Source organism: Lissotriton helveticus, chromosome 1_1 (assembly GCF_964261635.1).
Source record: "Lissotriton helveticus chromosome 1_1, aLisHel1.1, whole genome shotgun sequence".
NCBI lineage: Eukaryota > Metazoa > Chordata > Amphibia > Caudata > Salamandridae > Lissotriton > Lissotriton helveticus.
The window spans coordinates 1,742,897,921-1,742,910,836 of NC_136057.1; the positions used below are offsets into that span (position 1 = coordinate 1,742,897,921).

Here is a 12,916-nt window from a genome sequence, read left to right on the forward strand (position 1 = left end):
TTGTTCACTCAAACTTACCTAGCAACATACTGTGTGCATTGTACCAATGCTTACCTGTGCTGAAAATTAAAAATCCCAGATTTGGAAGGTAAAAATCATGAAAATGAAGCTTTAAGTCAAATTAAAAGCAAGCAACTATCCACTTGCCTCAATAGGCATACTCTATTAGAATAAAAGCTAAAATACAGATTTAAAGTAAAAACAAAACTGGGATAGGAAGTAAAACACAATGGCAATAAAGATGAAAACCTGAGCGCTGGATACTAAAAACTCTGTGAAATTTAAATTAGACCTGAAGGTAAATGTTAAAGCCTTGAGATTAAGCATTAAAATAAAAAGATTAAAAGTCAAAAATCTGAGATTAGAAGTCAGTAATTTTAAATTAAATATCAAAAACTGTTCAATGCGATTTACTTTGGTGAATTAAGAAAATGTATATCTCTGAGAACATCAATGAAGCTAATTTCTTTTTGTTTATTAAACATAACAATTAGGTTATTTCGTAAATAAGACAAATGGTGAATAGAAAAAGAAATAACAAAGCTAGTGTATTCTTAGGCTTGAAATCTTTCATAGATTAAAATGCTCTACTGAAAAATCCCTGGAACCAACTTGAAAATCCCAGGGATCTATGATTTGTGTTTGTTTATTAGTGACAGTAGGCAGCTTGCCTGCATATATTCTGACCTTTATTATGCAGTCCCTCTACCTTATTCATGCCATTAGTGTAAGAGCCTCCCAGAACATGTTGGCCTTCGGTCTGTATCAAGAGGCCATTTTAGATTTGTTTTCCACCCGTTCTGAAGACTTTGTGTAGCTAGAACACTTGAGTCATATTTTTTATTTAAAATTTTATCACGCATAATTTTGATCAAATCAAGACAAATTCCCAAGACCCACTCATCATCATTTGGTATGTGCTGATCTGAAACGTGATTACAATGCTCTAATTCAGTTTGTAGTAGGGTTGGCTTCTCAGAGCATTCTCACTCCTTTTTTTCAAGTATGTACAAACCATCTAAAGAAAACAGAAGTCTTTCTTCAGAGGTTGCAAAAAAATGTAAACAGAAAACTATCATCCGGAAAGATCTATTGCTATCCACATGATGTCCCAAGATATTTTTCAAATATTTTATAGCAGAGCAGGCAATATAGTCTTGAGAGCCTTGCCGTGCATTGTCATACTTCAGTTACACCTAAGGTTAGACCACTCTAAAAGGAAGCGGTATTTTAATGTCCCCCTAAAAACGAAAATCCTGTGGTCCAGCTCTACTTGAGGATACAGAGGTAGGGATATTCATCCAGCCCTACAGACCTGCAAAGATGCTGACTCCAAAGAATAAGCATCTGCCACCATAAACAGATGTTAAATAGTTGATTATGTAGTAAAGTAACAATGGCTACACCCTTCTCAATAGGGTACGCCACTTTGACTCAGGTATTGTAATGTCACACTTTGGCAGGTCTTTGCTCTTTGACTTAAACCTTCATTGTCGCATTCATCCTCAGTGCATTTGTTGGGCACCATAGCTTATATTGGCTAAATCAGTGGATTAGATTTAGGCTAGGGGCTTTATGCTCAAGGTTGAGAATGGACAAGTGGTTGAGGCGTTTACTTTTGTTCTTCGCCTGCAGACATTATGCTTAATTACTTAAGCTTAAGGGCTAAACATCTTGTTTAAACATTAACAAAAAAGTGTTGGCTGGTCCATCTGGTGTGTTTAGAGTGCAATTGATAACAGTGCCACTTTTGGGCAAATGCCCCGCATCCACCCAACTCTAAATAGGACCGTGTTGGAATGATTTAGGGTTTAGAGGATGGCATGAATGCATACAGAGTGTCAGAGGACTTTACGACCGCCACACAGCCTTTACTCCACATGACAAATTGATAAATATCTGGCGGCCTCCCAGACATCTCTATACAATGGCAGGAAACACTAGTATGGTGGTTTCTGTCAAAGTTGGGAATGTTTGACAGATGGACAGTCAGAAATGACCGCTAGCCATCAAACCTTTCCAAAGGTTTTTTCCCACAACAAACTCCAAAAGGGAGAGTTTGTTCTTGAACAATATAAAACGAATGGCCCCTAGAACATGGGAGTTTTCTTCAATACTTTTTTTTTCATGTCCCTCAATGCTAGACGCCTGGCAGTGATGTACAAGAAAAATACACATAACGCCGTCCATCCTAAATTCGCTGGATAGTGTTTTTGTTCTTCCTTTGACAGTCGCAAACTCCAGTGGGCTGTCTGATGAAGGCTTACTCCAACGTAGTATATTCTTCTTCCACAGTAAACAGGGAAGTCTTCCTGACTAAAAATCGGGCAGGCTGATTAAGAGTTTGGAGTGTTGGGGATCATTTTCTTTTTTTTCTGTCCAGTGCTGCCATGGCAGTGACGGATAGAAAATAAAACAGATTGTCTGCTTTAAATAATGCAGGTGGTCTGATATTCTTACTATAAGAGGCCTTACTCTGTCGGCCTTTTGGCGTAAGCTTTCCAACTGGGGAAACCGCTGTCAGAAAGACAGTTGCCTGTTTGACTCTAAATAGATTGAGTGAACTGTGGGTTTAGCAGACAAGATACTCCACAAGATTTGTGACGGAATACCCAGTCCAACAAACTCTAAATTTAGTCCTAATATTAGACTTCTGTATTAAGACTTAACCATAGAATTTTATTATTGGGGTTTATGATTTTGGTTTAGGCTTGTGAATGTCGACATTGATATGTGGGGTTGGGGTTATAGGCCAAGAATGTGGTGTTTAGATTAGGTTTGGGCATAGTGTTTAAGCTTAATTTTAGAAGTTTAAGCTTAATGGTTTAAGTGTTGGGGGCTTTTAGGCTGAGGGTTTGATGAGGTGAAAGTAGTTTAAGCATTTAGGGCCAGATGTAGGTAGGCTTTTACCGGTCGGTAACGGCCGAATTCGGCCGTTACCGACCGGTAAATGGAATTTGAGATGTAGGGGGCATATTTTTACAGAATCGGTAAATTTACCGATCGGTAAATTTACCGATTCTGTAAAATACTGAATCGGTATTTTTACCGATTCTGTAAATTTGATATATAGGTGGGACTCTTCTGAGTCCCACAAGCCTTACCGAATCGGTATTTTACCATCAAATTCAATTTGATGGTAAAATACCGATTCCGGTGTGCATGCACATGTGTGCATGCACACCTGTGCCATATGACAGGCAGACCTGCCCTTAGGGCATGTATGCCTGCCACATGGCACCCGAACCTGTTTTGGGGGTGCTAGAGGGTGTCAAAGTGACACCCCCTGCACCCTTGTGAAATTCGGTATTTACCGATTCGGTAAATACCGAATCGGTAATGCCCATTCATTCCTATGTGCTTCAAAGCCCATAGGAATGAATGGGCATTACCGGTCGGTATTTACCGAATCAGTAAATACCGAATATTACTGATTCGGTAAATGCACATCTGGATTTACCTACATCTCAGTACTTCTATTTTACCGATTCATAAATACCGAATCGGTAAAATTCGGTATTTATGAGTCGGTAAAATAGATTTACCTACATCTGGCCTTAGGCTCCAGTATAAGCTTGCATGTAGGTATTTACAATTTGCAATGTTTTCTTAGGCGTTGAAGCTAATCCTCTTGGTTTTGATTTAGATATAGTGTTTGGGGTTGGAGGTTTGTTTAAGATTGCAGATTTGGGTGTACATTTTAAAGAGATGGAGTTGGGCGAGTTGGGTTTATCTTTATGTTTTGGTGTTTGTGTAAGACACTGGCTCGGGCACAGGGGAGGAGGTTTAGGCTTGCCATCTAACCATATTAGCTAGTTTGTATGTACCGTGGGCGCCACCTGTGCTTAATTTTAAAGGTTCTAGACACTGGCACTCATTGTTAGGGACCATGGCTTATATTACATGATTAGAGGGAGAGTTAACTAAGGACAGGCAGAAAAGGTGGAAAGAAGGAGTATAAGGAAGGAAAACATTGACATAAGGAGAAAGGAAGCAGGAGAAAGAACTTGCAGGAGTGAGATAATGAGGCTGAAATTATATGGTGTGCGGAAAAAACATTGAAGTGGAAACAAGGCGTTGGTACTCAATACTCATTCAGCAGTGCCAGCAATGAGTACTAAAAAAATAATTTGTCCCCTGCACTTTTTTGTTTTGATTTACAGTCTAAGCACTTCATATCACTCTTTGTCCATTTGTAAACCCTGTAAAGAACAGATGCAACTACTATCCATTTTTATTATAATACTGAATTTAATGAGGATTGAAGGTAGAGTTGGTCTTGCAGAAATTCAAATGTGTAACCTTTTGATCAACACATCCCCTCTGCAAACTTCTAACTCACTGAACCATCCTACTACTTTAGGTTATCCCTAACCCAAATTTAAATGACCTTAGCCTTAACAAAAGGAATTCTAAATTACTGTTGCCTATTTATTGTTATTGAAGTAGTCCAAATGAAATCAATGGGAATGACTGCTATATTATTGTGGGACGCTGGGCAGGACTTTTTTCAGTGAATTTGGAGACGGAGGCTCACTCACGAGGTGAGAAAACCACACAAGGGTATATGTAGTAAAAGAGGGTGGTGGCCACAAATAATTTAAACCTCCAATTCCAAAATGTTTTTCTTACTTAATATGTATGTTTTTACTCACAAGTCTGCAACTTGAGAAACTGAATTGAGAGAGACCTTGATCGACAGAGGGCTTTACCTTCTATAAAACATTGACAGGTCATCTGACTATAACATAGTCTCATTGCCATGTGTATTCATGGTATAATTATGTATAGCTGAAAGATGTGGTTTTGGAATACAGCAGATTGCTGGTCCTTCACAATGTATCCCGGTGGAGAAGTGTGGCTCAGTGGTTAGAGGCGGCAGACCCGGAGGCTGAGATCGGCCGTGGACCAGGGTTCGATTCCCCGCCTCGGCGGGTCTCGGGCTCTAAAATTCCACGGACTTGATAATTCTCGCTCCGGGGCCTACTCGACTCACGGGGTCACACTCTGCGACTCTGGGTAATAGCTTGCTTAATCTCCACTACGGCCCCTCGCAGCGGGATGCCTGGCTTTCACCTTGTGGATACCCTGCCGGGGTATCTCACAGGGGAATACCAGGACGGGTTCCCTAAGCAAGCGCTTAGATACAGTGTCGGTGATTTGCGCTATATAAATACATGTACATGTACATTGTCGTACAGGACTTCTTGTGTTCAAGGAAGTCCCTCTTGTGAACGTCATACAAATCAGCTGTGAGGTTGCTGTTGAAAAAGGGCATTGGGTGTTTATCTCAGCACTACTCATCTCTCTTTTCAGCTCGGTCAGACCGATACCACCACGTCAATTCCTACGACGAAGATGACACCAACGATGATGAACCAGTGGAGATAAGGCAATTCTCTTCTTGTTCTCCAAGGTTTAGCAAGGTAGGCTGCTTCTACTCACAGCAAACTTTGCTCCGTGCTGCCACGAGCAGACTATCTGCTGCCAAATGCATGTCTCATGGGATCTGAGTATGATTTATTCTGAAATTTGTATGCCCCTCGGTGCCATCCATGACTGTTCTCCCAGCATGCTCTCTGCTGTCATTGACATCCTCTGCAGGAGTATCACCCTTTCTTCCATGATCATGCTCCCTGATGCCGTAAGCATGCTCTGTGCTGCTGAAACCATCTTCTCTGCTGATATGACCATGGTGCCTAGGGCCACTATCTGTCTCCGCTGCTGAAATCTGATTCCTTTTGACAAAACCACGCTCTCTCCTGCTGAACACGTGCCCACATTGCTTTAGGTATGCTCCCTGGTGCCTAGAATGTTCCTTGCTGCCATTAAAATACTGCCTGTTGGCATGACCCTGACCTCCTTTGCCCTGTGCTTACTTCCCAGACTCCCATTATCCATTTTAGCAGGTTCCTGACTGAAATAACATGCTTTTGGCTTCCAGGAAAGTGCTTGCCAAGAGTCTGCTCCTGCAGCTGGTTTCATGGTAGCAAGTGCTCATTTTTTGTAAGTCCCTCACTTTAGATACTGTGTTTCACTCACAGAAAACTCTGAGGCTCAATGTTGTTATTTTACAAGATGTTGAGCCCATGAGGTGCTGCAGTTCAAGATGGGAAGCATTTGTAGAGCTCTGTGTAGCCTTGTTACTGGATAGCACGTCTCCCGGTACTGAATAGTCAGGGGATGATGCATTTTAGAATTGAGATGCTCTGGCAGAGCTGTGCATGGGTTCCAGAACTCGAATAATATGGATGGGGTGGACAACAGTTTACAACTGAGATGCATCCACAGAGCTGTGTGCGAGAACCAGCACTGGAATAGTAAGTGTAGTTGCTGCTGAGGAGTCTTGTTCAGGGATAGGGCTATCTGAGGGTCCCAGTTCTGAATAGCAGGGGCGCTGCAGGTCCTTCCCGAGGTGCACTGGCAGAGATGTGTGTGGATTCTTGATTTGAAATAGAAGTGGGGCAGGATTTAACAGCATCTGCATAGCTATGTGTGCCTTCTAGTGTATAACAGCAGGTGCTGCAGGCCTGGACGATGGTGCACTTGCACAGCTTTTTGTAAATCAACCACATCCAGCAAGATTGCAATTTACTCAAAGTAACAATAGCTGTCTAACCTGTTTATTCATATACCTTTAATACCAACTCCTTGTGGACTTCACGGTCTCCCTCGCTAATCAATCAATCAATCAAGCATTTGTAAAGCGCGCTACATACCCGTGAGGGCCAAGTCTTGAAAAGTCTTCTGAAGGCCAGCAGGTCCTGGGTCTGTCGTAAGCTGGTAGGGAGAGCGTTCCAGGTCTTGGCGGCGAGTTAGGAGAAGAATTTGCCGCCAGCGGTGGTTTTCCGAATACGGGGAACTGTGGCGAGGGCGAGGGTGGCAGAGTGGAGGTTGCAGGTGGGGAAGCTGAGTCGGTTGTTGAGGTATGTTGGTCCGGTGTTGTGTAGCGCTTTGTGTGCGTGGGTGAGGAGTTGAAGGTTGACGGGGAGCCAGTGTAGGCCTCTCAGGTGGGGTGTGATGTGGCTACGTCGGGGGACGTCGAGGATCAGTCGTGCCGAGGCGTTCTGGGTTCGTTGTAGTTGTCTCAGGAGCTTGGTTGTTGTTCCTGAGTAGAGGGCATTCCCGTAGTCAAGTCTGCTGGTGATGAGGGCCTGGGTGACGGTTTTTCTCGTGTCGGGAGGGATCCATTTGAAGATCCTGCGGAGCATTCGGAGGGTGTTGAAGCAGGACGTGGAGACGACGTTGACTTGCTTGGTCATGGAGAGGGTGGAGTCGACAATGAACCCCAGGTTGCGTGCGTGGTCGGTGGGTTCCGGGGCTGTGCCTAGCGATGTGGGCCACCAGGAGTCGTCCCAGGCTGATGGGGTGGGTCCGAGGATGAGGACCTCCGTCTTATCTGAATTCAGCTTCAGTCTACTGTCCTTCATCCAGTCGGCGGCGGCCTTCATTCCTCTGTGGAGGTTGGCTTTGGCGGTGTGGGGGTCTTCGGTGAGGGATATGATCAGCTGGGTGTCGTCGGCGTAGGAGATGATGTTGAGGATATGCTGTCGTGCGACGTTGGCGAGGGGTGCCATGTAGATGTTGAACAGCGTCGGGCTGAGGGAGGATCCCTGTGGGACGCCACAGGTGATCTCGGTGGTTTTTGAGCGGAAGGGTGGGAGGCGGACGCTCTGGGTTCTGCCCGAGAGGAAGGATGTGGTCCAGGCCAGGGCCTTCTCTTAAATTCCGGCGTCATGGAGGCGCGCTGATAGGGTGCGTTGGCAGACAGTGACGAAGGCAGCTGACAGGTCCAGGAGGATGAGGGCGGCTGTTTCTCCTTTGTCCATCAGGATCCTGATGTCGTCGGTGGCGGCGATGAGGGTGATCTCGGTGCTGTGGTTGCTGCGGAAACCGAATTGGGAAGGGTCCAGGATGTTGTTGTCTTCAAGGTAGCGGGTTAGCTGTTTGTTGACAATCTTCTCTGTCACTTTTGCTGGGAACGGGAGCAGGGAGATTGGCCGGAAGTTCTTGAGGTCCTTGGGGTCCGCCTTGGGTTTCTTCAGAAGTGCGTTGCTCTCGGCGTGCTTCCAGCTTTCCGGGAAGGATGCTGTCTCGAAGGAGATGTTGATTGTTTTCCTGAGGTGGGGTGCGATGGTTGTGCTGGCTATGTTGAAAACGTGGTGAGGGCACGGGTCGGATGGGGTTCCGGAGTGGATGGAGTTCATGGTTTTGATGGTGTCTTCGTCGCTGACGTTGGACCAGGAGGTCAGGTGACTGGTGCGGGTGGAGGTCGCGGGGATGGTGGTCTTGGTGGTGGGTGCGGGGGTGTTGCAGTTGAAGCTGTCGTGGATGTCGGTGATCTTGTGGTGAAAGAAGGTAGCCAGGGAGTCGCACAGGTCTTGTGATGGTGGGATGTCGTTGGTGTTGGAGCTGAGGTTGGGGAGTTCTTTCACGATGCTGAAGAGCTCTTTGGTGTTGTGTGCGTTGTTGTCTAGGCGGTCCTTGAAGGCGGTCCTTTTGGCGGTCCTGATGAGTTGGTGGTGTCTGCGGGTGGCATTCTTGTGGGCTGTGTGGCTGTCCGGTGAACAGTCGCGGAGCCAATTCTTCTCCAGCTTCCGACAGGTGTGCTTGGAGGTCTGGAGGTCTTCGGTGAACCAGGTGGCTTTCTTGTTGGTGTGGTTGGTTGTGGAGATCTTGAGAGGGGCGAGGGTGTTGGCGCAGTCGTTGATCCACTGTTTGAGGTTGGTGGCGGCGGTGGCGGGGTCGATGGGGTCGGCGGGTGGTCTCAGGGCGAGGGTGGTAATCAGTTGGTCCTTGGTGACCTTGCCCCAGCAGCGGCGTGGCAACTGTTGGGTACAGTGGTGTGTGGTGGGTTGTAAGCTTGTAAACCTCTCAAATCACCTTCCCTTCAGAACGTCTGAAATGCACTTCACATCTTTACGATTCTCCCATTCCCCAGTGGGCAGGATACTACTGGCAATTGAGCTTTCTGCTCTGGCTGAACTCTGTCAAGGTTGAGAAACTCCTGACCGCACCCTGTCTGCTTCCATATCTGTCTTTCTCTTGATTGTAACCCAGTGTGTACACAGCTTTCTGTGCTGTACGTTACCTCTGCTTTATTTCTTTTCTCAGGTGTACAGTAGCATGGAACACCTCTGTCAGCTGGAGCAGAAGCCACCCACAGTAGTTAAGAGAGACAACAGTAACAAGCACAAAGATGATCGTGTGAGCAAGAGAGACAGTCTGGGGAGCTTCACCATGAGAGACAAAACCTGGAGAACAGGCTCTCCAGAGATGTAAGTACATATGGCTTTAACTGAGGTCCTTTGTGTACCACCATTTTCTTGTTTAACCCTCCCTTCAGACCCCTGAAGTCCTCATTCTTCCATTCCCGGACTTCGTTACCCTGCAGGAGAGCTCGCTATAAGAGATGATCTTTTGGTAGACACAGAATAGTCATGCCTTTCAGACCTGTAATTGCCCAGGCCTGTTTGGGCTTAGAATAGTAATGCGGTCAATATACAAGTGATCTCACTTTGGGTTACAATCGATAATTCTTGATAGCAATGATGAGGACTGGCCTGTTAGGGTGCCCAATTTAAGTGGGGATTTTGCCTATGTCAACATAATGTTTAGGAGCTCAAAGAAAGGCTTCTCTGTCCATTTTTGCACCAATCTATTTTGCAGTGACTTGAATACCAGTATCTTGTAAAAGCAAAATGGGCAACTTTTTTGCCAAAAACTGGGTTTAGTGTCCATTGTATTGCTTATCACAAAACTATCCAGGAAAAGGTCTCTGCAGTAAGGTGCCTCCACAGCTCTGAAAGAGCTATCACGACACAGCACCTCACCTGCTTAGCTGTATGTTAAGTCATTGTGAAACATTGTAAATCCAGGAGAGATGGTCTTACCAAAAATATAAAAATTCTTAGCTGTGGAATGACTATGCTTAATCTTACCTTTTGCATTCCTGTTGTTGTGCCCTACTGCTCCCCTAGAGCCGATGGGTTGACCCCTCTGCTGAAAGCTACCTTGGTCGATTTTACTTAGAATGAGAGCCCTGTTCCCTGCTGCCTGGGTAGATTTAACTTGGAAGGTGGGCATTCCTTCCTCACAGCTGAATGTATAGATTTAACTTTGAGGACTCCTTTCCTTACTGCTGGCTGGGTAGATTTTCCTTGGAGAGCAACCTTTCCTCAGCTGCCTGGGTTGGTTTGACATGAAGGATGACTCTTTCTCACTTTTGCCAGAGTAGATTTGAGTTTAACGCTGACCTTTCGTCAATGCTACCTGGGTAAATATGCCATGGAGGAAGACTCTTACTCACTAATGACTCTCTTTGTTGATTAGATTTTGACAGTGACCTTTCACTGTTGTCTAAATAGCTTACATTTTGAGGGTGATCCTTCTTCATAGATGCCTGGATAAAGTTGACTTTAATAGTGTTCCTTTCCTTTATAAAAAAAAGCCTGTTCATATTTTACTTAGACGGGGATCATTTGGAGAGCAACCATTTCCGAACAGTCCCTACAGTACATTCTGCTTGTAAATGTATTTGGGAGCTTTTTGAAAGCAGCTGTAGCAAAGGCCGATGTTAAAATAAGTAAGACAGATGTGACTGTCATTAAAAGTATGGAGAATGTCATCAATAGGTGTAATAGATTCTGTGCTGTGGCATGGTCTGAAACCAGATTGGCGTGTGCAAAGTAAGTTGTTATCCTGGCTGTGTTTTAAGGTCACACATGTTTCAATAATCTTATATAGGGGGCAACCAAGATGAGGCAATAATTATCAGCAATCGAGGATTATATTATACATTTTCTCAAGGTAGGCTTAGCATATTCATCTTTGAGGTGTTGTGGTACTTAACCTTTCTGAGGGGAGTAGTTTGCAGGTAGGCTTGGCAGAAGTCCTTATCCCGTTAATGGGTAAGGTGATTTTTATAACAGGACAAAAGTTTGGTATTGGAAACAGCAGCGTTCATTCCCTCTTTGAAGATGGGAAAAAATGCTCCATGCTCAGTTCCAGTTAGTGTGGGATTGAAGTATTGTTTCAGGAATAAAGGAGTCAGTAAGTTCATATCTGATCTTGCTTATTTCGTTCTAAAAGAAAAAAGCAGATTCATTATAACAGGAATCGTTAGACCCTGGGGAAGGATAGTAAATATTTTGTTGATTAATTAAGTAGTTTTTGAGATCTGGTTGTGTTGCAGGTCATTTCCAAGTTGAGCCAGACCGCTTTGCATTTTAGAATGGTAGCCTTACATTTGACCTTTTTAACTTTTAGGTGTTTAATGGAGATCAGAGATTTACATTTCTCTCAAATTCTTTCAGGTTTTTTTTAAGTGAGAGTTTTCTTTCTGGGATTTGAGGAGAACCACTGAGATGACTTTGTTTTTTATGGCCGTTGTAGACAGACCCTCCCTTACTAGTCCCCGGGAAAATTTAACTTAGAAGGGCATGTATCATGGGTATATCCTCTTCATGGGCGGAAGTAGTTCTGAGAGAGATGTCTGCTTAATCTGAGCTGCTTGGGTAGATATGCCTCTGCAACTGTCCTTTGTTCTTGTAGAACTGCCTGGGTTGATTTGCCATGGGGAAGCACCTCCTGTGATACTTTGGCTTTAGGCCCTCCTTTTTTTGTGATATATGATGTAGGAAGCGATTCTCGGCCTCAGAGTCTTCCTTCACCACGGAGAGTGATTCCAGCCCACCACTAGGTGCTCGTCGCAGGTTCTCAGCATTGATGGACACCAGCCGCTTCACTGCACCTCTACAGGACGAGCCTGAACGCCAGTCCCGGAAGCAGGACAAGACCCTTCCTGATGAGGTGGGCCCCCAACCGCAAGATTCTGCATCCAAATCTTCCTCAGAGCGGCAGCCAGCTCCTAGCCTAGCAGGACTCGTGGGAGTAGACCATGAACCAGGTAAAGAACATCATCTGCATTAAATGCCTTTTTTTAATATCTAACATCAAAATAGAACCACATACAAAAATCTAATAGAGCGAGTCTGCATATGTGCATAGAGCACAAATATTCAGGTCGTTATCATTGGATCTCCATTAATATACATGTATACTAGATATCTTCTCATATGTGTGGGGTCTGTGGACAGTTTTTAAAGTGAGAACAACACTTTCTAACCTTGAAGCAATGACAATCTGAAGGTAACATTTTCATTTGCATTTACATTTTTTCTTTTAATAAAAATGCATACACCATAGTAATAATCAATTTGAAAAGAAGTTAAAATGGGTTTAAAAACATAAAAAGCGGCATTCCTCCCAAACCCTTTTTATTGTCTTTTTTTTTAAAATATGTAAAAGGATACTATTAAACAAGTACAAAGGTAAGATTTTAAAATAGGTCATCTCCCATTTTTTTTCCTTGTAAACCACCAGAAAGACTTTCTTTGTTCTGTATTTGGTCAGAGTGTATCTCAGTGGTCGATTGTTATATGTTGTCTCCACTGACTGTTCTCTCTTCAGGGATTTTTGTGTTTGCTCAGCAAGGCTTTGGCTCATGATGGTAAGATGTTAGGCATTGTCTTATGGGTATCAGGGTCCATTTTTGGGTGGGGCTCCTCAACAGTCTTGTCAGTGCTGCAAAGCAGTTGCCTCTAAGGTAGTTCTTCTCTGTCCCGTCTCTGCTACCCCTGTGATGGTCCTCTAAGTTTTTTTCCCCTATGCTTGACATAAAAGATCCACAATAAGACACACCAAGGTAACTCTATGCTGTTTTGTGTGCTAAGCATTTGCCACCCATCACTCATTCATTGTGTACTCAAACCTACAATGTTCTAATTATAAAGCAGTTGGTCATATTTCCACTACATCCCAATACCCCCAAAGGAAAGGAGAGGAGGATCATATAAGGATGGGGGAGAAGGAAAATGGAAGACAAATGGTGAGGTGGGTTCATGTTGGAATGAAA

The 12,916-nt window shown here is 44.3% G+C and overlaps 1 protein-coding gene across 1 annotated transcript in view; it reads left to right on the forward strand.

Moving 5' to 3' along the window:
* The window catches only part of MAST1 (microtubule associated serine/threonine kinase 1), a 419,095-nt gene that overhangs the window by 346,593 nt on the left and 59,586 nt on the right, over window positions 1-12,916 (forward strand). The window contains exons 19-21 of the mRNA XM_078689234.1: window positions 5,317-5,426; window positions 9,115-9,278; window positions 11,640-11,908. Coding sequence (XP_078545360.1) covers window positions 5,317-5,426; window positions 9,115-9,278; window positions 11,640-11,908 — 543 coding nt within the window. The remainder of the gene's footprint in view (window positions 1-5,316; window positions 5,427-9,114; window positions 9,279-11,639; window positions 11,909-12,916) is intronic.